Here is a 25345-nt window from a genome sequence, read left to right on the forward strand (position 1 = left end):
AGTAAGATACAGACATTATTTTTCATAAGCAAGCTCTTGTTTCCCTCCAAAACATTTTTGCTTCGTGCATGCCAGCATGGACCTGACCAGCTAACCACTGGCTCAGCTAGCTGCCCCAGTCCAAGCACCTTGTTTGTGTTTTAATTGTAGCTGTATGTACAGACCTGTTGGCTCTGTAGGCAAACTGCAGGGGGGTCCAGGAGAGGGTCCGTGATGGATTTGAGGTGTTCCAACACCAGATGCTTCAATAGTTATTAAATGATATTAATAAAGAGGTCTCACTGTTGATGCTCTGCTCATATATATTTGTTTTATTTACAAATCATCCTAACATACAGCACAGTATGGAGGTTACATTCAGAGATTCATGGATTACATTTACTGTATGTTTCAAACACAATATTATTAATATGTAATTATGGGATCAAATACGTTACCCCGACAAATAACTTTTACACAGGATCACAATTTAGAGGATTAAAAATATACATATGCATTACTACATTCAGTTCATTCGTAAACAGCAGAGATTAAAACTTATCTTGACACTTATATGTTATATGTTAAACATTTCAGTCCATTCAGTATATTGTTGAGAATAAATGACTATCACACAGAAATATACGTAGAAAAACACAGAAAGCAACACTTGTGTAAAGCTGTCAAGTCCTACTTCAGTATGTCTAAGGCCACTTTCAACCCACCTTCATATTTCCATGTCCTGGAGGTCACCCCAGCTGGGTCCCACCTTGACTTTGGCTCTGAGCTTCACATAAAGCTTGACTGCTGACTCCATCTCTCTCTTCACTATTTGAGCCACCTAAGGGAGATGGAGGAAAAACATGTCTGAAATTCTGTCCTTACACAGTATTGTCCTGTATCTCACTGTAGGCAGCCTTGAAGGGTTAAGGCCTGAGCCTGTCTATCAAGGTTAGGGTGCTAAAGGTCAGGGGTTAAAGCTCAGGGTTCAGTCATACCCGAATGAGGTCTTCTTCTGTGGTCTCGTAGATCAGCTCGTCATGCAGCTGCAGGATGAAGTAAGCCCCTCTGACCCGAGGCCATGTCCTGCTACGGCCCCTGTCTGCACAGCCATCGACGCATCAGTACCACAGTAAAGGCCTTTTCACACTGAGTGCAAAATGTTCGTATGCGTTTTTTTGTAATCGTCAGCCTCAAAATTTGGTGGCTTTGAATTGTCAAAAAAACTCTAAATGTTTCGGAGGTAGTGTGTAAGCGTGATTGACATAACGTTTTTTAACGTGCAAACATTTCAGACACGAATTTCGGACTCAAATGTGTGCAAAGGCCATTAGTGTTTGTGTTCATACAGACATATTTGAAATAGTCACATGATGTGTACCTTTTGTAAATGTTGTGAGCTACTTGCTACTGTGTGTGTTACCTGAGTGTGGGTGTTGATGTGACAGGGGGGCAGTAGGGAAGGTTTCCTGTAGTCTCTGCTGGATGTTGACAGTGGCCAGTTTAACAATGTCAGCAGCTGAACCCTGAACAGTGGTGTTCACCGCCTGGCGCTCTGCCTGAGAGGCAGAACCACACACACTCTGTTACAGTCAAACATCAGAGATAAGATGTGTTATAACACTTCAGATGGGCCTCACACCCCCTCACCCCCTCACACACACACACACATACATGTGCCCTGGCGTAAGTGTTGCCGTTTGTGATCCCAGGCAGGTATCTCCTGCGTCCCAGCAGTGTCTGAACGTAGCCCTTTTTTACACAGCTCTTCACCGTGTCTCTCAGGAAGGACTGGATCCCTGGATGGACACACACACACACACACACAGAGAAACACACACACAGAGAAAGAGAGTGAAATACACACACAGAGAGAGAGAAACACACACACAGAAACATACTCTTAACCAATCATGAACACAACACACAAGTTGAACAGGAATGGTGAAATGGTGTCTACCTGTGTATCTGGCCTTGAAGCTCTCTATGTAACAGGCAGCATCGTTCTCATCCACGCCCATCTGCTCCCCCAGAGACTTGGCTCCCATCCCGTAGATGATGCCATAGCAAATCTGAGTGTGTTAGCACACATGTTTAACACACATTAATGACTTGTCATGATGTGACTTGTCATATTTCGGGACTTTGCTGATTTGTAAGTGGCACACCTTCATGAAGTGAGTATGTGTGTATTTGTTTATCGGACAGTCAGCCTCACCCAGCCCTTTTTATTTTTTTCTTGACCAACTAGCCTTGATAGCACCCCCCCCTCGCCCCACCCCACCTGCTTGGCCTGCTGTCTGAGGCCGTCCTTCACAGCATCTGGGGTTATGTTCTTCCACTCTGCCGCGATGCAGCGGAAAACATCCACCCCTCCGTTCAGCACCTGGCTCAGAGAGAGAGAGAGAGAGAGACAGAGAGAGGAAACAGAAAGAGGGAGAGAGACAAAGAGAGAGAGAGATAGAGAGAGACAGAGAGAGAGAGGAAACAGAGAAAGACAGAGAGAGTGCATCAGGTGAGGACCATTTTGCTGTCAGCATTCCTGTCAGACTGTGTTTGTGCATGCGTGCATCTCCTGACCTGTAGGAGGCGCCGGTCCTTAGAGAGGTGAGCTAGCACCCGCAGCTCCAACTGGGAATAATCTGCAGCTAGGATCATCCCTCCTACAGAGAGAGAGAGAGATAGAGGGAGGTAGAGAGATAGAGAGAGACACACCTTCAATTAATCCAATCAAAACTAATTTTGACTGCACGCGCACGCAAAGCCAAAGGAGGGGGTGGCCTAACCTGAGAAGGGTACGAAGGCGTGTCTCATGCTGACGGAGAAGGCGACATCCTTCTCTGGACTGCCTGCAGGAGGGGCTGGCAGCCTGGAGCGCCCTCTCCTGCTGGGAGGACAATCCCACCATGTCATCGTTAAGAATGTCACCCTAGGAGCATACAGCTGGAGGGAGACTTTTCTGTGCTTTTCTCTGAGATCTCCACAGAGCCCCTTTTGACTCAGCTCCTCTCTCCAGCATGCCTTTTCCTGTGGTCTCTCCTCCCATCCACCCCAGCACTCTGTGTCCCTACGGTCACCCTCTCGGTCTCTCCCTGTGGTCCCCACGTACCCTGGCCGGGTGGCAGCCTGGCGGCCATCTTGTGAGGGGGGGCTCTCGCCCACAACGGTGGCCATCTGGATCTCAAAGTCTTTCGGAACGTTCTGGATGTTGGGCTCAGTGAAGCTCACTCGGCCTGGCACAGGGAAACAAGAAACATTGCATAACATGTCCTAACAAATAAATGTTATAGAATACACTGTATTTGTTAATGAGCCCATATAACCTTAACTCATATAGATGGGTAACACGCTAACGCATTTGGTTATTGTTGTGTAGGGCTATGTTGACATCTGCGTGGGTGTGTTCATCTACCTGTGGTGGTGTGTGTCTGAGACACAGGGTGTATCCTGTCCATGGCCAGCAGAGGGTGGTGTTGTCTCTCTCTCTGGAGAGGGAACACCACCTTGGTCATAGCGTTGGTGATCCTCCTCCACTCCAGGATCACCCCTGGGAACGGGTGCAGGGGGCGGAGCTTCTCCAGAACGTCCTGATGATGTCAGGTAAGCGACCGGTGAAACCTTGCATGTTTCAGTTCCCAGCTGCATGTTGTTGCATGGCTGGCTGTGTGTGTGTGTGTGTGTGTGTGTGAGAGAGTTACCTTGGTGGTGCTGAACTGCTTGCCCAGGCGCACCCTCCCCGCTCCTCTCCTGGCGTATCCCAGGGTCCTCTTGTTCTTCAGACCAGTCACGTCTCCATTAGGAGGCAGACGCAGCTCCAGAAACATAATCTGAACACACACACACCTTTAACAGACAGTGCCAAATGGACAGACAAGGTAGAGTCATGCACATGTGTGTATCTCCAGACAGACAGACAGACAGACAGACAGAGCTAGCTTCAGGTCAGACCTGGGCTATGTCATCGATGCTGGTCAGGGAGAAGCTGTGGCCGGCCAGGCTGTAGGCCTGGGCCTCCAGGGCAGAGAGCTTGGCCTGCATCACGTGCTTCTGTCTCTTGCACTCCTCCACGCTGAAGCCCACCCCGTTCAGCTCCAGCAGAGCCAGACACACCTGCGAACGCATCTCCACACGGCGGAACACGTCTGGGGCACACACACACACACACACACACACACACACACACACACACACACACACACACACACACACACACACACACACACACACACACACACACACACACACACACACACACACACACACACACAGCATGAATACATTGAAAATTTAACATGGTGAAACTGAACAGTGGATTAGGAGGAATATCATGCAGGTGTGTGTGCGCACAGTACTGTGCAGAAGTCTTAGGCACAAAAAAAGTTACAAAAAAATGCTTTAAGACATAATGAGACTAGTGCTGTCAGTTAAACGCGTTATTAACGGCGATAACGCAAACCCATTTTAACGGTGTTAATTCTTTTATTGCGAGATTAACGTTGTTTTTGGCCTAGCAAACTTTGTAGTTTTTTTCACATGCTGTTGCAACGACTACTGACGTTAGAAAAACTACAACACCACACCGGATCTAGCAAAACAAAACAACAGGCACGCCGCACACAGTAGTAGGCTAACGTTACGTTTTGAGTGGATAGCGAGCGCGAGATGCCAAAAAGGATACCAATAAGATTCTGAATGGAAATGGTCAAATGGTTCCATTGACAAGACCAAATTGATCTGTGTGTTTTGTCGTTGTGAACTGAGCTATCATCGCAGCACGTCCAGTTACCACTTGATGGCCAAGCACACAGCTGATGCGAATTCTCCGCCCCCTCGTCAAAGCCAGGCAATGTTGCAATGTTGTTTTCAATTAAAAAAAAAACATTTGCACTAACGAAGCAATCCAATCCACTTTTCAATGTTGATAAGAGCATTAAAATGAGAAAAAAATAATGGGACAAAAATAAATCAAGGGACATTTAGAATAGATAAGAATGTGCGATTAATTGCAATTAATCGCGAGTTAACTAGGACATTAATGCGATTAATCACCATTAAATATTTTTATCGTTTGACAGCACTAAATGAGACATTGCACTTCTATACGGCAGCACAAATACAAAAGACAAAAAAAAGAAAGAATTAAGATGATTGTAAAAAGTGATTTGCACAGGACTACATGTGTGTGTGTGTTCCCCACCTAGCAGTCCATCTTTCTCCAGCAGCGTGTTCAGCTGGTCCATGGCAGCATGCACCAACACGCTCTCCGTGGCGGCCCTCAGGCGTGGGGAGTGAGTGTGTGCGTGTCTCCCCTCCCCCAGGCCCTCCAGCAGATCCAGCTCTTGGGGGCAGAAGCAGGTCACCACGCTGGCCAGGGTCCTCTCCTCACTGCCAGGGTCCAACAGCCAACACGCCACCTACAGGACGCACAGAGCATTACGAGACCTCGACAGACCCCGAGGTAATGCATGCACGCACACCCTCACTCAGGGAGAATACGAACAACATATGCTGTGTGTGTGTGTTGTACACGTGTATGTGTGTGTGTGTGTTTTGTACACGTGTATGTGTGTGTGTGCATTACCTTGGGGTCTTCACAACTGCCGTCTAGACCGATGCCACAGCTAAGCACCAAGGTCTTGTACGCCTCGATGATGTCGTAAGTGATAACCACGCCTCCTGCACCTTTAACCAATGACCGGTTTAGGCAGGCCTTTACCTGCTCCAGCCTCTCAACCACCGGCAAATCAGCATCCAGTGGAGGCGGGGCCAGACTTGAACTGATATCTGTGGGGGACAAAGAGGAATTGATGGAGAAGTTGTGCGTGGGTTGTGTGTAGCTACGCAGGCATGTTGGTTGTGTTAGTGTGTGTGTGTGTACCTGTGCTCTGCTTCTGTTGCAGTGATATGTAGTAGGCGTCGCGCCCCCCCCAGCAGACAGACAGGCCGGTCAGCAGCAGCCCCTCGCCCCCCCTCACGGAGAACCCGTCTGGCTCTGAGATGGGCTGAAGACACGAGACTGGACACAGCCCAGCGCTGGGGTTAGCATGACCTAGCTCACATACGAAGACATGTTCTGGCTTGGGCGTGGTATTATGTGCATGTCTGACTGTGTGTGTATGTGTGTCTGAGTGTGCGCGTGTGTCTGAGTTTGTATGTGTGTCTGTGTGTTACTCTTCCTCACCTCCTCTGTGTTTGGGCGGCTGTGTGTGTTCCCTCCTCTCGCAGGCCAGAGCGAGGGAGTACCTGCCCTTCGTCCTCCACTCGCTCAGGAAGGTGCTAAACAGGCGCCTGTCGCTCGCCACGTCCACGATGGAGAAGGCCCCGGGGCTGCCGGGGGTGAGAGGGGCATCCTGGGACAGCTGGAGGGTGAAGCCCTCGTCGGTGAGAGACGAGTCCAGGGGGGAAGGAGCCTCGGCTGGGGGCGGAAGTGAGGGGGCGGGGGCTGGGGTTTGGGCCGGAGCCGGGGGAGGTCTGGGGTCCATGCGAGGGCGTGGCTGGGTTTTGGGATGGGGGACAGATGTGGGGTCTAACGTTGAGTGTGTACGCTCTCCTGGGGCCTTTGTCTCAGTGCCAAAGTGCGTGTCGGGGTTTGGGGTGTGCGAGGTAGACTCTTGCTGTTCAGTGTCTGATACAGCCTCGACTGGCAGAGGTCTGTGTCGCTTACTGCTGATCGGGTCAATTCTGGGCCGTGGGCGGGACTGGGGACATTCAGGGACTCCTGGTTGGTCAGGGCGGGCGGTAGTGGGAGTGGATTGGTTGAGGGGCCGTGTGGTAAGAGGTGACTGGACCGAGGAGGTGGTTCGTTTGACTCTGGGGGTGACGGGGTTAGTTTCTGGTGTGGGGGGGATGAGGTCACCAGAACCAGGTCTCTCCTCCAGTCTCCCTCTTGTATCTCTGTGACTGCTGCTCGCTCTGGTCTCTCCACTAACAACCTGCCTCTCTGAGAACGCTCGCTCTCCCTCACTAGCAGGCTGCGCGTCCGTGTGCGTGCGTGTCGACCCCACCAGGAGGGTGTGTGGTGACAGCTGGTCGGACATGCTCGGCCAACGGTCGAAGATGTCCTGGAGTCCGGGGCTGCACTGAGGACAGGTGTCAGTCGGCTGACTCGGCAGTGCCGGGTGTTTAAACACCGATGGGTCGGGCGGGGCCCCTGCCTCTCTGTCCGCTCTCTCCCGTTCTCTCCCCTCGTCTCTCCTCTTCTCCCTCTCTTCCTCGACGCCAACCTCTCGGCTCAAGGTTGGTCCGCTGGGGCTTGGGTCTTCAGTGTTGTGTTGTTCGTTCGTCTGACTGGGGTTGTGTTGCGGTTGTGGTCGGTCTGTCTGAAACGTGCACTGGTCGGGTTTGAGTGGGTCTGTCTGACCGTGGTGCGGTTGTGCTTCTGTAGGGCGAGTTTGAGCAGTATCCTGACCGTGTTGTGGTTCTGGTATTTGTTGGTCCGTTGGTTCGGGATGTTCTGTTTGACCACGGTTGGGATTATTTTCCTGCTGGGTTCTCTCTGTGTGTCTCAGGAGGCTCCGCCTTTCCAGGAAATGTTCACCCACCAACAACGAGTCGCCCCACTCTGATAGGTTGAAGGACGACTCTCCCCATTGGATAGCCTCCTGCTCTTCTGCCTCCTGATTTGTCAGGAGCCCACTTCGTCTTTTCTCTTGTGTGGAGGGGAGCTTGTGGCGGCTTGCGGCCTCTGTGGCAGCTGGTCCCTCCCCCTGCACTTCCTCCTTCTCTGATTGGTTAGATTCCTCTTCCGGGCTCAGGGCAGCCAAAAGGGAGCTATCGTATAGGCTGTCAAACAGGAAGCTACTGCTGCCGTTCAGACTGTTAGACGTGACGTGATCTGACACTGAGACACGAGACAGATCACCTCTACCAAAAAGTTCATCCTCTTTGTCATCTTCATAAACACCACCATCTCCATCTGCTAAGACCTGAGGGAGGAAAAGCAGGATGTTTGGATTCTAAAAGTGTAAAAAGAACCAATTATTTTACACACACACACACACACACTGACACATTGTGGGTTGTGGCCAGTAAAGTGTGTGTGGAGGGGCATTGGTCCCCTACCTCTTGACTGTAGTTGAGGAAGTTTTCCATCTGACTGTCAGTTAAAGAGATGCCAAGTTTGGGTTGTCCGTTGCCGATGGTGACGGAGCCACCAAGTACCTCCCTGTCACGGTCGCTGTGGACACCGTTGCTCGGAGACCCACGCAGGGCTTCCTTTTCACCTGCACTCTCGTCGCCGTAACCTCCTCCTCTCCCCGTCTTCCCCGACGCAGGCCAACGCGTCTCCCTCTCTAAAACACGCCTCTCTTCCTCTCCCTCCTCCTCCGCTGCGCTCCCCAGCGCTCCCTCCCTCCGCTCTATCCCTCCGTCGCCCGCTTTCACTTCTCTCTGTGGATTCTCCTGCTGCTGGATCATTAGCTCTGTCTGGGTGTCCAGCTCAAAGCTGTCCCCGAAGCCCTCTCCTTCCTGGGCCTCCTCCTTCTCCTCCTCCTCCCTCCTCCTCTCCTCTCTGACGTACAGCTCCGGGGACGAGAAGTCGTCCGTCCCCTCGTCCTCGAGCCTCCTGCGCGTGGCCACAGTGGAGAGAGGCGGGGCTGGAGGCTGAGCCGGTGAGAGGGGCTGGGGGGGCGAGGCCGGGGAGGGTGCCGCCCTCTGAGGGAGGACGGGGTCGAGTAAGGGGGGAGAAGCTGGAGCTGGAAGGAGGTGCGTGGCCGGGGTTGGGGGTGCGTGTTTGGGAATCAAAGGGAGTGGAGATGTGGTTCGGACGGGGTCCGTCTCTCCCCTCTCTTGCCCTGCCTCTGAATGGATGAAATGGAGCACTTTCCTCAGAGCTCTAGACTGGTGCCCTTTCCCTGTCTGCATGGGTGATGTAGCTGTCTGAGCTGGTCCTGTCCTCTCTAGTGTCCCAGAGGAAACGCAGCCTACTGCTGGAGGTTCCTCCACGCGGGAGATGGGGGCTCTGAAGCGAGGAGGGGGCATGGGAGAGGGCTGGGGTGGGGGAAGGGGGCTGAAGACCAACTCAGCTAACTCCTGTGTGAGACTCCTCTCAGGACGGGTGGGGATGGCGATGGGTCCTTCCGGAAGCGCAGAGGTGGACAGGGCGCTTTCAACCTCCTCCGCTTGCTCTGACACTTTCATTTCTACACGTCTCTGTGTTGGTCCTACCTTTTTTTCCGTCCCCATTTCTCGCCCTGAACTTCCTGTGGTACTTCTCGGCTGTTCCTGATCCTCCTCTCTTTCCTCAGCCCTTAACTTCTGTCCGTCCCTCCGTCCTGCATCTTCTCCCTTCGTCTTTTCCCCACCAGCTCCTCCCCCCTCGTTCATTTTCGTCTCTCCCCCCTTCCTGTTTGCCTCTGTCTTTTCTGGCCGGTTCGCTCCTTCCCTCTCTCCCACTTCCACCTCAGTTTTTCCATCCCGCCTCCTCATTTCTCCTCTCCCCCTCCTGTCTCCCTCTCTCTTCTCCTCCTTCTTCGCGTCCTCCCTCTGAGGTTTGCTGTGGTTTTGTTGCGTTTCGGGCGAGCTGTGAGAGTCTTCGTCAGGATCGCTGTCGAGGCCCGCCTCTGGGGGGAGGGTCCCGGGGTCCCACTCCACTCCTAAATCGGCCAGGTCTTGCTGGAGGAGGAGCCTAGCCTCCGACACAATCTCATTGGCTGCTTCCCGCTCCGTCAGGGCCCGCCCACCGCTGACCCAAACGCAGCGAAGGCTCCGCCTCTCGGCCGCCTCCATCTCGCTCTCGTCCACGGCCCGTTTCGAGCTGAGGGTGACATGCACACCACCACCACCATCATCATCATCCGCACTGTCATCCATTCAATCTCAGGCCTAGTCCACACAAGCCCTGTTTTAAAATTCTCCCACCACATAAAAACGCTAACACACGCTACCAAGAGGCGACCAACAGGGGGCGGTATAACCCTTAAGCCATGTTGGCCAATCAGAAGCCTGAAAAACAAGTTATTACCAGTTCCGGTTAACAGTTGCTAACAATGACATGACAAGCCAAAAACGGTGTTTTCCCTGTCTACATGTCACCCTGGAGGACGTTTTGCGAAAGCCACATTTTCTGTGACCAAAAATAAATACGCATGTATGTGTGGACCGGGCCTCAGAACCATAAACGTGAAACACACACACACCCACACCACACCTCTTAAAGGGCACGGCCTTCCTCAGAGCTTTCTCCACCTCCGTGAGCGTGGCGCGGGCCAGCTGGGCCACGGTGCAGAGGCCCTGGTCGTAGAGCGTGCGGGCCCGCGCCGCGTTCAGCAGGGACACCCTGACCAGGTCCACCAGCTCCCGCTGCACCCCGAAGCTCAGCCGGGTCTGGTACTGGGACAGCAGCAGCTCCAGGGTGTGCCAGCCCAGGCGCTTACAGAACACCGTCACCATGCCTGAGGAAGGGGGACACATGTAGGACCTCAGCCTGGTGTGTTAGGGGGGGTGTTGGAGTGTGTATGTGTGGCTGTGTATTGAAGGTGGAGTTTGTAGGTAGGTATGTATGTATGTGTGTGTGTGTGTGTGTGTGTGTGTGTGTGTGTGTGTGTGTGTGTGTGTGTGTGTGTGTGTAGGAGATGGGTATGGTGTGTATGTTTATGTATGTGTAGGAGAAGGGTGCAGTGTGTGTGTTTGTGTAGGAGAGTGTGTGTGTGTGTACCAGCATAGGTAGATGCTGACTGCTGAAGGGACTGCAGCTGCCCACGGTTGCAGTTGTATTTCGTTGCCACGGCACCCAGCGGTTCCTCATTGACTAGGTCCTGTAGGACCAGAGTGGTGAAGAACCTACAGACAGAAGAAGAACAGAGGGAGGGAGGTGGGAGGGGTCATTCGATAAGTGTGTACTTCTACTTTCAACTGTGTTTTTTTTACCCTCTTCCTCTTTTCCTTTTTGTTTATCGGTAACTTGAGTCTTCATGGCCAGCAGTGTAAATACATGTGTGTGTGTGTATATATCTGTGTGTGTGTGTACCGTTTGTGCACAGCCATCTGCCTGTGCTGCCTCTCCGTCTTGGCGACGAGCTTGCCGCTGACGGAGCGAGCGAGGAAGCCCTCCTGGACGCCGACCAGCTCGGCCACGCGCTTCATGGACGAGGGCAGCTGCTCCCACAGGCAGAAGAACTGGTACCAGTCGATGGTGGTCCACTCAGCGTACACTGGAGTGATCTACAGAGAGACACGGTGAGGACCGGGTGTGTGTACTGTGTGTGACAGAGAGAGTGAGTGTGTGAGAGAGAGTTGGTGAGAATGAGTGCGTTTGTGAGTGTGTGTGTGTGTGTGTGTGTGTGAGTGAGAGTGAGTGAGTGAGTGAGTGAGTGAGAGAGAGAGAGAGAGAGAGAGAGAGAGAGAGAGAGAGAGTGAGTGAGTGAGTGAGTGAGTGAGTGAGTGAGTGAGTGAGTGAGAGAGAGAGAGAGAGAGAATGAGTGAGTTTGTGTGAGTGAGTGAGTGAGTGAGTGAGTGAGAGAGTGAGAGAGTGAGAGTGGGTGAGAATGAGTGAGTTTGTGTGAGTGAGTGAGTGTGTGAGTGAGTGCTCGTGCTGCACCTGGTAGAGGATATGAAGGTCGTTCTCCAGTACAAAGCCCTTCATGGCCCGCTGGAGGTCGGCAAATATCCCAAGAGCCTCGGGGGGAGAGAGGGAGGAGGAGAGGGTGGCCGCGCCCAGGAGGGTGGGGCAGTACCGCTCCTCTGTGGCGAGAGGAGAGGGAGAGAGGAGACAAAGAGAGGTGACTAGTTGAAGGAAAGAGGTTCAACGTTTGGGAAAGGTTTGACGATGATGCCGTGTTAGCTTGTTGATGTTAGCTCCACAGCTCTCTCTCTCACCTTCTCCTTCTTTTTGGATGTTGATGAACTCGTTCTCCATCAGCCAGTCCACGCAGGCCTCGATCGCCCCCTCGTTAGCCTCCGGCCCCCGTCCCCGGCCTCCCTTCTTGGCCTTCCTCCCCACGGCGCCCCCTTCTGGTCTCTGGCCAGGCTGCAGGCTAGCAGCTAGCAGAGTACAGGAAGCATACAACCTCACATCCTGTGGAGTGCTGGCCACGCCTCCGACAATAATCTGGGGGAGAGAATTTCAAGTGTGTTAGTGCTGAGTAGGAAAGAAAAAAAAACTGTCCTTAATAGTTGGTTAGTTAGTGTTCAGGTTTTTTTTTTTACCTCCAGGATGGCTCGGAGCATGCTGGTGGTCACGCCCTCCCCCTCCCTCTTCACCAGACAGCTGCTGATTGGCTGAAGGGAGCCCTGGAGGAGGCTGACACCCTTCTGACGCTCCGCCTCCTTACACACCAGCACGCTCTCCCCTGAGAAGGAGGAAAGGAGAGGAGGGTGAGGGAGAGAAAGACAGAGACATGTTCCGCTGGCTAAATAGTTAGAGCGTTGTTAATCAATGTCCTTCTCAAATAAAGTAATGTGGGAATATACACAGTGTTTATACATGTAATAAGGTTTCCTCCTCTAGGTCCTGCAGATCCTGATACATTACCTTTGTCCCTTTGTCCCCTCCCCCCCTCCCCTCTCTCCTTACCCATGGTGTCCACTCCCTTTCTCCCCGCCCGGCCGGCCATCTGCTTGTAGGTGAGCGGGTCCAGCAGGCGTCCGTTGAAGGTGGGCGTTCGTATGATGACCCTGCGGGCCGGGAGGTTGACCCCCGAGGAGAGGGTAGAGGTGGCGGCCAGCACCCTGACCAGTCCCTGGCGGAACGCCCCCTCCAACACGTCTCGCTCGTCGAACGTCAAGCCTTAAAATGACAACATAGGGGGCATCGGAGTACACCAGTTTGACCCAGGAAGGGTTTGCCTGGTTTGTTGGGTCAGTGGCTCGATTCTCGAAGTCTCCTTATCTTAATTCTGGAGCCCTTATTGATATGCAGTTGGAGTGAAATACTTGAAGTACGTAAATGAGTTGAGATAACCCCATGAATATATCCCGGGGCTTGATGTGGTAAATGTACTGTGTGTGTTTGGGGTTTAAAAACCCGTATTTTTTTACCGGCATGGTGGAAGGCCACCCCCCAGGGAACAGTGCGCTGCAGCATGGGGTCTAGCCCAGCCGGGGTGCGCCTCAGCTGGGCTAACACATCCGCCAGTCCTCCCTGGTCCAGACACACGGCCTGGAGGTCACCATCTCCCTGCCCCTCTGAGAGGGACGGGAGACACAAGACAGTCAGCGATAAAAAAACTAAACTGAGGTCAGAAAAACACTTCATTTCACACACATTGAATTTCAAAACCCTTTAAAACAAAGAAATCATGAGCACCTTTGAATGCGGGTCCTGTACAAGTATTGATGACTGTGTGTGTGTGCGGTTGAGGGTCATGGCGTAGTTGTGTGTGTGTATGTGTGTGTGTGTGTGAGGGATCTACCTGTGCGTTTCAGGTTGTAGAACTCTCTGGCGATGCCGTCCGACAGCTTCTCACACCAGATCTTGGAAGGGCAGAACAGCAGGACGGAGTGCCCCTCTCTAACAGTCTCATAGCACAGACTCACTATGTGGTCATCATCCCCCTATACACACGCACAAATTAGTTTACACACGATCAATTCTACACATATACGCACAGTATACTTCTCGAGGTAAGAATACTTAAAGTTATCTTCATGAGCAAATATGCTAGGATCACCCATCACGTAGATAAACAGACCACTTTTTGTTTTCATACCTTGACCGCCAGCGCGGGTGCGAACGAGCGGACCAGAGAGAGGCTGCTGTCGTAGATGTTGCTGCCCACCTTGAGCCACTCCTGCAGGGGCACGGGCCTGTAGTCTGTCTGGTAGAGCTCCGCGTCCAGCCAGCCAGCCAGGAGCTCCAGGTTAGGCAGGGTTGCACTCATACCCACAATCTGGATCCCCTCAGACAGAGACCTACACATATACATGTTCAAAAATAAAATGTTATACTTTTGATACTTTTTGAAAAAGAAACAACCTCGCTTGAATTATGCACGACCACCACGCTTTTAACACACACACACACCCCGATGCGTTTTGCTTCTGGGCGATGTAGCGGATCTTGGTGAGCAGCAATTCCAGGAGGTATCCTCTCCCAGAGTCTCCAACCATGTGGAGCTCATCCACCACCACCATACCTGCAGCAGACAACAAAACGTCATCTCATCCCCCCGCTCTCTCTTGCACCCTGTCCTTTTAACACGCACACACACAAATACACTTTACCCAGTAGATCCAGGCTGTCTTCCTCTATGAGTCTGTTGACGAGAGAGTTGGCCTTCTCTATGGTGCACACGGCCACATCCAGTGACGTGAAGCCGCCCGCAGCAGAGGTGCTCCCCATGTACCCCTCCACGCGCACCCCTGCCTCCTCAAACACACTCTACACGGATAGAGAGAGACACTCGACAGTTACACAAACGCACAAAGGCTACCACACACACAGGCAGCTACAGACACAATTACACACTCACCCAGACATAACTACCCCCCACCACACACACACACACAGGCAGCTACAGAGACACAATTACACACTCACACCCAGACACAAACACCCACACAGACAACCACACACACTCCCATGCATCTGTCCAGGCGTCCATGGCGGACCTGCAGGTAGTGCATCTTCTCCTTGGCCACGGAGACAAAGGGCAGGATGAAGAGGGCCTTCCTCCTGGTCTCCAGCACACGCTTCAACATCAGCAGCTCCGCCACCAGGGTCTTCCCAGCACTGGTGGGAGCTACATGGAGGAGGGTGAGAGAGATAGAGAGAGAGAGAGAGAGAGAGAGAGAGAGAGAGAGACAGACAGAGAGCAAGAAAAAGAAAGGAAGAGAGAAAGTGAGAGAGAGAGAGAGAGAGAGAGAGAGAGAGAGAGAGAGAGAGAGAGAGAGAGAGAGAGAGAGAGAGAGAGAGAGAGAGAGAGAGAGAGAGCATGAGAGAGAGAGACAAATAGACCAGGTTGGAACAGATCCGATTCCCACCAGCAGCCAGGACCAGCAGGCTGTTCACCAGAGGAGAACCAGGGTGCTGCCGATCAGACTCACCAGAGTACACCAGGTTACTGTGGATCAGACTCACCAGAGTACACCAGGTTACTGTGGATCAGACTCACCAGAGTACACCAGGTTACTGTGGATCAGACTCACCAGAGTACACCAGGTTACTGTGGATCAGACTCACCAGAGTACACCAGGTTGCGTCCCTGCAGCACCTGTCCCACCATGAGGCACTGAGCCTGCCAGTCAAACATGTGGGTGAGCCTGTGTCTGTGGTAGCGCTCCAGGACAGGCCGGGGTAGACCCCAGCTGGACAGCTGCAGCCTGTCAGCCTGCTCCCCTGGGGCGCATATAGCCGCATTCTGACCTGGAGGGAGGGGGAGGGGTTTACATAAAACACCTACACACACTGGCCGCTGATAGACATATTGAATAGAATGGTGTAGCACAAGGTCTACACCATAGGCCTACTGGATGTGAAGAGCTTGCTCATACATGCTATAACTATAAGCTCTAAACTCAATTTAAAAACAACTTTTGTTAGGTGTAAGTTCAGTCCAGACCTTCTACAGGCTGTGGCTGACTGTCCTACTACCTGGCTGGGGCACTGTGTCGTTGAGGGAGTTGGCCTCCAGGCCTGTAGGGGGCGTAAGCACGGAGACGGACTGGTTCCTCAGCGAGCGCTGCAGTTCTGCCCTCTCCCTCGCCGCGGCCAGGTGGGTGGGGCTGAACAGGATGTAGTTACCAGAGTTGTCCAATGGGGAGTCGGCATGTACACTTGGCCCGTCTCCTTTCTCCGTGCTCAGAGGGGAACTCCTGGACCTGTGCTTAACCCTGTTCGTTGATAGCTAGTTAGTTTTCTTCTATTTTTAAATTCATTTCAGGAAGAACTATGAGCACTCACCCTTTGGAACGGCTGGATTTCTGATTGTTCTTTTTGGTAGGAAGGGGCAAGCCATCCTTGCAGTTAGTTGTCATTGGCTTGAGACAGCCCTTCTCTGATTGGTCTGACTCTTCGGTGTCCTCACTGAAGAGAAGTCGCTGGGCCAGGCCTTTACAGTCTGCTCTCCACCTCCCCCCAAGTCCCTCACACACACTCTCCCCAGCCCCTGGGAGTGCTGCTGGGCTGTGGGGTCTGTGAGACCCTGGTCCTGGTCCAGTGGGCTGAAGAGGTGCTTGGTCTCCAAGTCCCATCCTCTGGTTAATCTCCTTATTCTCTGGTAGCGGAGGTGGATGAAAGCTTACCACTGGTGGGGCTGGTCTTCCCTGTTCACCTCTCTCTACAGAGGGTTCTAAGGCATCCAACACCTGAAGCATTTCCTCATCCAGAGCCAGTGACGACTCACCCACTGCAAACGACTGCCCGACAGCCTACATACAGTTCCACAACAAGCCTTTTAAAGTTCAGCTTCAAACAGTCCAAGCGTGCCACTGACTATCAACATGTTCCAAACTCACCATGCCGTGTGTTTTGTGTTTGGCTCCATGTAATTTATCTCCCAGTGCATGTGTCTCCAGTAGGCGTCTGGATCGTCTTGGTGTCAGTGGCTCCACAGGTACCACAATACTTTACACAGAGGATAAGAAGGTTGCACCAAAGTGTTTACAATGATCACTAGCGACAAACGGTAAATTACATTACACTCACTGTCAACTGCAATAGGCGCGCATTATATATTATGAATTGCGCTGTCAATGTGTCAAATGCTAACTACCTTTTTTTCTTGATGACCTGATGCTGTCCCATATAGCATTTCCTTTTCGGTGGACCAGAGGAGCTCATTCTGGCAGTGTTACTGCCCCAAATTACATTTCTAGTTTGATATTGACAATAAATAAAGCTCGAAAATAAATCTCATGTTTGTTTATATTAACAAGTTAATCAAAGAACAAAAGCGGAAAGTAATTTACTAAACATTTTCATAGAAGACATAAACATGGCTTTCTTCGCAGCAGAAATCAAAAAGACCGCCCCGGTGTTTCACAAAAACAGTTCCGAGTGTGTCGAGTGCTAAAATTCGAAAGTACCGCACACTTATCCTGGCCAAGTTTCAGACACGCCCATCTACACGGCCATGCTGGCCATAATAACACCCCCGGCAGGCGGCATCAAACTGTGGGGAAACAGTTATGAACTTTTTCCAAGTTCATCACAACATGTCGCTTTGCATTCAATCCGAAATTCGAGGGTTCTGTGCATGTGGAATAGGAGTTTGGATTGAACTGAATCGATAACGGTAAATAATCTCTTAATTATGATGCGTTTTGAGATGGCTTGGTTTGTGTGTTTTGTGGTCGGTGTCTGGCAATTCATGTGTCATCAAGTCAACTTTGAAACCGAACGACCGGGGCTAACTAGGTTAAGCTACGCGATCACGAGGAAGTGAATAGTATTGATTCGTTTGTATGAAATTGCATATAATCAACAAACACTTTATTAGTATATAGTTGTGACTTGTGACCAGTCCTGAATTGCGAAATGTGAGGGGATCTAGCGTGATCTATGACTAATCCTTTAAGGAAGCCATCTGATTGGTCCTGATGCAGTCTCACCTTAACCGACCGTACACATGCTATGCTGACATGCTTTGATCTCCTTCAGCCGTCACAATACTTTTTGAAAGTCCCTCACTGCATACCTGGGATTTAGAGGAGAGCTAACCGTAAACCTACCTTCAACCTACACTGTATCATGTAACTACTACACCTATTAGCCTACTTATAGTTATAGACCACATGCATGCCTGTCTGGGTTCGGATGTAAGCCTTGGTTTTCAGTATGGCTGGATTAAAAAAAAAAAACCTTTCCGGGCCGGAAGCCAACCATGTGGCATGGAATTGGTGACAGAAAAATACATCTTTGGTCACCTATTGTTGAGATGATTTTTGAAGGTTAATCCAAACAACCCTAAACAAATGTATTCTTAGACACAGTGTTTGTCTTTCACTTTATTAAATACAATAACATCAGAGATGATCATATGATAGTGACCCATGGGGATTTACAGTTAACATATGTCTAGTTAGAACATCGAGCAGTTCTAGGAGCTGCTGCAACGCAAGCAACCAGCCGTATAGTTTGGGTGTGGCTCTTTATTATCTAGGAGAGAAAGGTGCGCACGGTTCCCTTCACCAGGCCCCGGCAGATGGGGCACTTTCGCAGCGAGGGAGCGCACTCCTTGCACACCACCAGGTGTCCGCAGGGGATGAACACGATGTTGACTTCCTTGTCCATGCACACCTTGCAGGTCCGCTCCTCCTGCAGCCTTCGTAGCTGCTCTTCCATGGGCAGGTCTGCAGGAAGATGGGGGAGGGAGGGGAGGGGGAGGAAGGCCGTGACGGCAGGAGGAGGAAGCAGAGAAGAGGGAGAAGAGTTATGGACGCATGCGAGAAAACGAGTTGTACTTCAGTTAGACACACACACACGGAACACCAACATCTACATATGTGCAGAACGCTCACATCCTGACATGCGTGCATCGACACACCAACACACACTTGTGCAATCTCTCACACACACACACTCTCCTTTCTCACTAGCGCAGGAAAGAGCAGGGATGAGGCCTCGGAACCCTCTCTAACACCAGGCCAATTCTAAGTATTGGGGAAGGAGGATCGGACCCAGCCTGTGACAACCAGCCTATTCCCAATCCAGGTTCAGAGGCCTCATCTTCCAAAGGCGAGCTGAATCTCTCTAAGCCAAAGCTACAAGCATGTGTTTGTGTGTGTGTGTGTGTGTGTGTGAGAGAGAGAAGCATAAGCAGCAGTATGTGTGTATTTGTGTGTATACCTGAGAGATCTTGACTCGGTGATGCAGCTTCATTTGTCTGGGCTGAAAGTGCAGTGAGAAGAGAAATTAAACACGCGCTTGGATTCGGGGGAGTGCTGGGCTGGATTGGATAGGGATGAAACCCGAGTCGTGCCGAGCTGGTCTGGGCTAAACTCCAGCTGTGTTGAGCCTAAGATAAACTCGGCTCAATCCTGCAAATTCTAAACCTTTGTCACACACCTTCATAATAAGTTTTTAAAATTATTTAAAAAAAAAGGATGAATTCTGTTTGGCATAGTAGTTGAAGAAATAGGCCTGTCTAGATCAGTTGTGTGCCTACCTGACTCTCCTAACCCAAGCCCACCAATCATTCTCACAGTGACATGGTCAAGACGATACAACACAAGTTGACTCACTGGTCCCTCAACATCCCACCCCGACTTCTTATTCACCGGGAAATACAACAACAACAACAAAATAGACATTTCCCCAAACCCAGATGTTCACAGCCTCATAATGAAAGAAAAATGCCATTTCCAATTGGAAAGCGCACTGCATATCTGCATATCTCCTGGGATTAGGTTTAATCTGTCTCCGGGAGACCATCCCGGGAAGTAGTTTAGGAGATGTGACAATCTGGGGCGGTGGTGAGGAGTGGGGATGACATGGCGACGGGCGATGGAGCTAGGTAGGTACCCATGAGGTCTCTGAGCAGGAGCACGTCATTCTTCTGGATCCAGTTCCTGAAGACCTCGGCGGCGGCGTTGCCCTTGGCGAGCACCAGCTCGATGAGCTTGGCCGTCTGCAGCTGGGGAGTGGTCTGGCTCTGCAGGTCGGCGTACTGTTCCGCAGCTAAGACAGCAATCAGACCAAGATTAACCAAGGCTCGTCTTATTTTAGCCTTTCATATAGTCCAAATATTTACTTTGTTAATTTCCTTAAGAATATTATTTTGTTCTTATTATTTCATATTCATTATTTATTCAGAAACTGTACAGAGCTTGCTGGCACTCAAGGGACGATGTCAAACTATATAACAGTTACCATGAGAGAAGACCAAAGCCCTAGGCTAGTTGCGATAAGAGCCACACGTACTTATCACATTCTGCTCTTTCAGGTGCTCCAACACTGACTCGACGCTCTTCAGGCGCTGAACCAATGCTGTCTGGTGTCTCTTTAGGAAGGTGAAACCATCTAAAAACAAAAGAGAGACCAGTTAGACGACTGCATATGTACCCTATTCATCCCTCTTCTAAAGATGGATGCTCATCAGTGGCCAGTGGTTGCATGTTTACATTACCCACAATGCAAAGCTGTGTGATAAATGATAGCCGTGGGAACAGACAAGGGAAGGTTTTGGTTGTGTTACTTTATACTTAGTGAACAAGTGGCTGGGAAAGACTCGCGAGCAGGCCTACCTGGGGCCTGGGGTTAAACACAAACTAGCTCTAGCGTAATCCTAGAGACTGTGTTCAAAATGGCCGCCGCGCCGGCAGCCTAGTCAAAACGTCTATCTGTACCGGATGCCATGGCCTCGGCCAGCATTTCCTTCTCCTCCTCCTTCTTCTGCTCCACGGCGCACAGCACGTCGGACACCAGCTCCTGCACCGTCTTGTAGTTCTCCCCGCTGGTCAGGATCTTGCTCTGGACCGTCTGCTTGACCACGCTGCGGTCGAAGCCCATCTCCAGGGCCGAGAGCACAACCGGGGTGTTCATCATGACCGCGTCCTCTGACCGCTCCTCGCCTGGACCCAGGTGGACCACTGAGAGGCGCAGGGAGAGATTGTATTTTGTGAGTGTTCAGCTGAATTGGATTTGGGCATTTGCGTCTCGCTCCCTTCGCTCACCTGGTGGATCCACAAACTCTCTGGAGCTGCTGTCTCCGTTGGTGAGAAGCTGGGGGGGGGGGGGGGCGAACGAGAGACATGTGACTTCCTGTTTTATTGTGGGCACTTCCTGTGATTAGGTGTGTGTTACTGGACCACAGTTGTAGTTTAAATTTACCTGCTCAAACAGCCTTGGGAAACGAGCCTGGATCTGTTGAACAAACTCCTGGCCTTTCTCCTGGAGCAAGTACTCACACCTGTCAACCACAGTTATAATGAACAAAGATTGCCCCCAGACAGCTTCCATGTAACGCTTTTAAGTCGATTGTTAGAAACGGTTACCTTGGAAACCATTTGGCATGTTCCACCCAGGGGTCGTCCCCAGACTCCCAGCATCGCAGGCCTCCGTCACAGCAGAAACACTTCACGTCATCGTTGCGACCTTGGGCACAGGCACACACATTTTGAGTACTCAGAGATGGTGTGTAATGTCATTCTGGAAAGTTCTGGGGGAACTACCACCAGTAAAAAAAAAAAAAAAAAAAAAACAGGGTTTCACACTTAAAATAGGATGGAGAAAAATCATCTTCGGTGGTGTAATGACATATACTAAAGCTGTGTGGGTTCAGTGAGGGAGGGGGGGAACTCCACAAGTGACCCACAATAACCTGAAAACTCCACCCACCACCTTATTTAAAAGAAATGCAAAAGTGTTGTATGACTCGTTTTAAACAAAACAAACCGTCGGTTCAGGGTGTTAAGCGGCAATACTTTTCAGTACAAGAGTGGAGATTTTTTCCCCCTATCTGCAACAATCGACACCGTAATTTAAATAAAAAAGTAAAGTAGCCTGGACAAGCTCCTTAAAAGCCAATATTCCTCCTCACCAACGTAGTAGAAGCCAGCCTTGGCCAACTGGTCGGGCCGCACGGGGATACGAGAAGGCCAGTTGACGAAGGTGAGCAGCCTCTCCTCGCTCTGCTGCATGGCTGGGTTGGACACGTTGCTGAGGGCAACGGGGGCCCCTGCCGGCCCAGCCCCGGCCACCCCTGCCAGGGACACGTTGTCAGCGCGGTCCCCTCGAACGAAGCGGCAGTTGGGGTAGTGCCTCTGGTGCTCCGACACGGCACGGTCGCCAGGCTCCCAGTTGCTTAGCTGCAAGATATCAAATGTTTATCAACAGAACAGTTAGTGAGCTGCCAGTAACTTAGCTATGAGTACCAACAGAAACACCACAAGCAATAAAATCACAGGAGTTGTAAATATAAACCTCGCTTTTGGAATACTCATAAAATATCCTCCTCTGTCTGTTATTGTGTAGCATCGCCCATTTGATAAGTTCACTGGTGAAACGGGACCTATCCACTCATGTGTACACCGACACCATCTCAAAACAGGAAGGAAGAAAGGTGTTGGCGAGGATGATAGCATAACTTGTATCTCCAGTACCTGTCCTCCGCAGGTGAAGCAGGCCACCCTGTCTCCCATGCCCAAGTAGTAGAAACCAGCCTTGGCCAGCTCGCTGGGCGTGATGGTGGAGAGGACCCAGGTGTTGAAGGAGTCTAGGCGGTCCTGCTCCCTGCGCATGCTGGGGTTGTGGCAGGTGGGGGGTCTCTGATGGGACATGTCCTCCACCCCCCTGGAGCTCAGTGGGCTGGAGGGGGGAGGCGCGGAGAAGCCCATGTTGAGATAGCCCACCACCTCCTCCCCCTGGCTTGCCGTGGGGGGGTTCGGAGCTGGGACGGGGGCCGGACCTGGGCCAGACACCTGTGGAGTGGACAATGGTTTTATTTTTTGGTCAATGTCGGAGTTTGCCGAACATCATTAAAAGCGGTATGTCGACAAAAGTAGTCGAATCAACCAACGTTCACTTTGTTCATAAGAGATGGATGCGAATATGCATATGGACGACATTTGGATGTTTTTCTAATCATCATCCCTGCTCTCACCGGTATGGCTTGGGCACTGCGGAGTGGGGAGAAGGCGGAGTGGGAGGAGGAGAGCAGGTTGGCTGTGGAGGGGAGGCTCTGGATGAAGGAGCAGGAGGGGGAGAGCTGCCGGTGTCGCTCTGTGGGACAGTCTCCGGCCTGCCAGCCTTCCATGGTCACGTTACACCTGAAACACTGCACCCGGTCCCCCACGCCCGTGTAGAACCAGCCTGCCCGCGCCAGGCTCCTCTCAGTCACCCCCGATGCTGGGAAACGGGCAAACGTGGAGAAGCGGAACAGCTCTGGAAAGAACACGGAAAACACCAAAAGTTAATTTCTGACTTAATTCATGACAGTAGGCTTCAATTTGTTTTGCATTTGTGGAATTTGAGAGAAGAAGAAAAAACGGACAAAACATAACTGACTAGAAGTTCAGGATGAGGCTAATTAAAAATGTGCAACTGACAATGCATACAGGATGATGGGCAGAGATCAAAACAGGATGAAGAGAAATGCCCCTCACATCCACAAAAGATGGAATTGGTGTCTTACCTGAGGAGTTGTCGTACTGAAGGTCAGCCGAGGCGCCGTTACGACACAGGGCCATAAGAAACGGGTTGTTTTGGAGTTGTGGTGGCAGAGTTGTCATTTTAAAATCTTTGTGAATTTTTATATTTAGTAGGAAAGATTTAAAGACAAGAAAGGATGCCCTCCTTAGGGGGGAGGTTTGACAATACCCAGGAGATCTCACACACACATACACACACATACACACACACACACACAATTAGGCTTTCATTCAAAAGTAATGTATGACAAGTCCTAGAGGATTTAAAGGGACTACCCCATTATACCTCAAACTTAACTCATGAGAAACAGATAGTTAAACTAGACCAAAGAGGTAGAAGAGGAAAGCAGTAGGGGCTTGATAAAGCCACGGATGAGACATGGGTTCACTCGAATGTATTTGCAAAGTAGGAAAACGAACAAAAAAATGTAATGGAGGTTCCTTTCCGTTCTTGTTTAGAAACTGAAACAACCCATCCATCATCATCGAAACTATTCCCCTCATGTTGAACTTGTCTCCATGGTGGATCGACCAAGCACTAGCTTGTGGAATTGGACCATTTAACTTCCTCAGGAGACATGTGGTCATTCCATTACATCAGAAGAAAATTCCAGATTCTGAGCAATACAGAAGCCCTCTGAATGGCGAAACTGGTGTGACAATCCAAAATGATGAATGTGTAATGTAAAAACTGAAAGAGTACTCCTCTCAAACGATCATCCTGGATCCGCATATGCCAAATGCTCAGACATAACGTATGTCCTTGAGTGAGACACACACACTAACCACTCATACATAACCAACGGGATACATGAATCATCAGGAAATAACGCTAACATAGTGAGTACACAACTAAATCACACACACGGCCCTGGGTATGTGAGATCAAACCTCCCCCCTCATTCGGACATCCCCTTCGAGGGAATTTAGCCTTCCATGGCGGAAAACTACAAACCCAGTACGAAATATACAAGTATATTCCTCTAAGAGAGATGTTTCTGGAAATGACCAGGGGATTTTTGTCCTTGGTTCAATGCTGAATGCACCTGAGGAACAAAACACAGGGAACATATAGGCATTAGCTTGATAGTGTCGCTGGATAATACGTTTTTTTTGTAAAAGGTAGCCTGTACGAGCAAGCTAGATCATTCTAGTTTCAATCACGCTGTGTGCGTTGGGCCCTAGCAGCACGAAGCGATACTGAGAGGGGCGGATCCAGACGCTGTTTCCTCATGATAAATTCAAGACTTATGGCTGGCTTATCTTTATCAGAGCCCGTGTACCCTCGACATTCTCTGTCTTTATTGTGCAAGGCCCCTTTTCAAAACCTTGCGTTATCAACGCAAAGTCGTTAACGTAACGTCAGCAAGGACACTGCCCAGTGCAAGAGTCAAGACTTAAGAGACTATTACTACTGTACAAGCCACCCTACGTACTAGTCCTAACATATACGGAGGGTAGGATTTTATTAAACATAGACAAATATGCCTCAACTTCAGTTACTGTAGTATATACACAATAAAATAAATATATATATTGCTGATCTGTTGATGACAGATCACAAAATTAGTGTGAAAAGGTAGTAAATTCCGCGTAGGCCTGCTCGTTTGGGCGAGGTCGTATCGTTTGGTCGTATGCCAAACCGCAACCGGAATTCATGTTGAGAAACTCGACATGACTTTTAGATCAACACAAGATTGAACAAGACTGAACAAGGCTGACGATTCTGCCTGCTGGACGGCGACTCACCAACGTTGGTTCGTTGCTTGTGTCTTCAAGTGCGAGCTGTTCTCACAGCTTCAGTTTTTCAGATGCGTTTCTTTCCTGGGAAAGAAAGGCTACGTCGTAAACCACTTCCGGTGGTACATTAAAAGCCAAGCAATTTCAGTCAACTCTGCTTTTTGGATATTAGGAAGAGAAACAGTCTGCTTTGGTTATGAGAAGAAGCACAGCTCTACTACACTTAGATAAAAATCTAAAATGAACGAAAATAAACTTAGATTTAACTATGTAAAAAATAATACCATATGCCAAAATAATATTGAATTCCTTTTAATGTAATTGAATTACATTACATTGAATTACATTCAAAATTCTAATATCCTTACTGATTCACACTTTATCTGTCGAAATGCCCACGAAACAGATAACTCCAACTCCAACACAGTGAATAAGCAATGTGAAAACCCATAAGTGAGTCCTGAAAATTACAGAAAACGTCTTATAGCCTACCTACACCAACACCAACAGCAGTGAAACGAAACTAAAGCAACTGTGGAAAGTACCCGTCTTTCCCCGTAATGGTGTTAGGTTACGACACGCTTTGGTCTCGCCGACACGT

General features: G+C 50.5%; 2 protein-coding genes across 7 annotated transcripts; both read right to left on the minus strand.

Annotated features, from left to right (window-relative positions):
* Positions 1–299: 299 nt before the first annotated feature.
* Positions 300–16907, minus strand: LOC134039397 (DNA polymerase theta-like). 4 transcript variants are annotated; one of them, XM_062485239.1, is made up of 35 exons: positions 16629–16907; positions 16372–16480; positions 15818–16284; positions 15509–15747; positions 15098–15280; positions 14527–14657; positions 14140–14296; positions 13940–14051; positions 13626–13827; positions 13329–13470; positions 12955–13101; positions 12491–12703; positions 12124–12266; positions 11794–12025; positions 11516–11658; positions 10946–11139; positions 10634–10758; positions 10127–10370; positions 8041–9733; positions 6161–7904; positions 5858–5995; positions 5561–5763; positions 5177–5393; positions 3928–4121; positions 3678–3806; positions 3392–3566; positions 3089–3212; positions 2766–2863; positions 2560–2642; positions 2264–2365; positions 1940–2051; positions 1654–1778; positions 1403–1538; positions 978–1081; positions 300–820 (listed from the first exon to the last, which is right to left on the minus strand). In XM_062485239.1, the coding sequence occupies exons 1-35, from the start codon at positions 16694–16696 to the stop codon at positions 707–709; spliced, it is 8742 nt and encodes a 2913-aa protein (XP_062341223.1). In that variant the 5' UTR covers positions 16697–16907; the 3' UTR covers positions 300–706. The 4 variants fall into 4 exon arrangements, 3 of the variants coding, with proteins under 3 accessions (XP_062341223.1, XP_062341222.1, XP_062341224.1); XM_062485238.1 differs by having other exon boundaries at positions 2766–2866; XR_009932772.1 differs by lacking the exons at positions 300–820; positions 978–1081; positions 1403–1538; ... (4 more) ...; positions 2766–2863; positions 3089–3212 and having other exon boundaries at positions 3428–3566; positions 3678–3822.
* A 937-nt stretch (positions 16908–17844) lies between these two features.
* On the minus strand, positions 17845–25280 carry birc2 (baculoviral IAP repeat containing 2). 3 transcript variants are annotated; one of them, XM_062486189.1, is made up of 14 exons: positions 25241–25279; positions 24754–24842; positions 22989–24050; positions 22458–22738; positions 21958–22275; positions 21396–21663; positions 20851–20950; positions 20687–20765; positions 20530–20578; positions 20203–20445; positions 19778–19876; positions 19379–19534; positions 18704–18745; positions 17845–18207 (listed from the first exon to the last, which is right to left on the minus strand). In XM_062486189.1, the coding sequence occupies exons 3-14, from the start codon at positions 23203–23205 to the stop codon at positions 18014–18016; spliced, it is 2046 nt and encodes a 681-aa protein (XP_062342173.1). In that variant the 5' UTR covers positions 23206–24050; positions 24754–24842; positions 25241–25279; the 3' UTR covers positions 17845–18013. The 3 variants fall into 3 exon arrangements, with proteins under 3 accessions (XP_062342173.1, XP_062342174.1, XP_062342175.1); XM_062486190.1 differs by lacking the exon at positions 25241–25279 and adding an exon at positions 25113–25131 and having other exon boundaries at positions 24754–24828; XM_062486191.1 differs by lacking the exon at positions 18704–18745 and having other exon boundaries at positions 25241–25280.
* Positions 25281–25345: the final 65 nt, after the last annotated feature.

The sequence above is a fragment of the Osmerus eperlanus genome, chromosome 19, assembly GCF_963692335.1.
Source record: "Osmerus eperlanus chromosome 19, fOsmEpe2.1, whole genome shotgun sequence".
Taxonomy (NCBI): Eukaryota; Metazoa; Chordata; class Actinopteri; order Osmeriformes; family Osmeridae; genus Osmerus; species Osmerus eperlanus.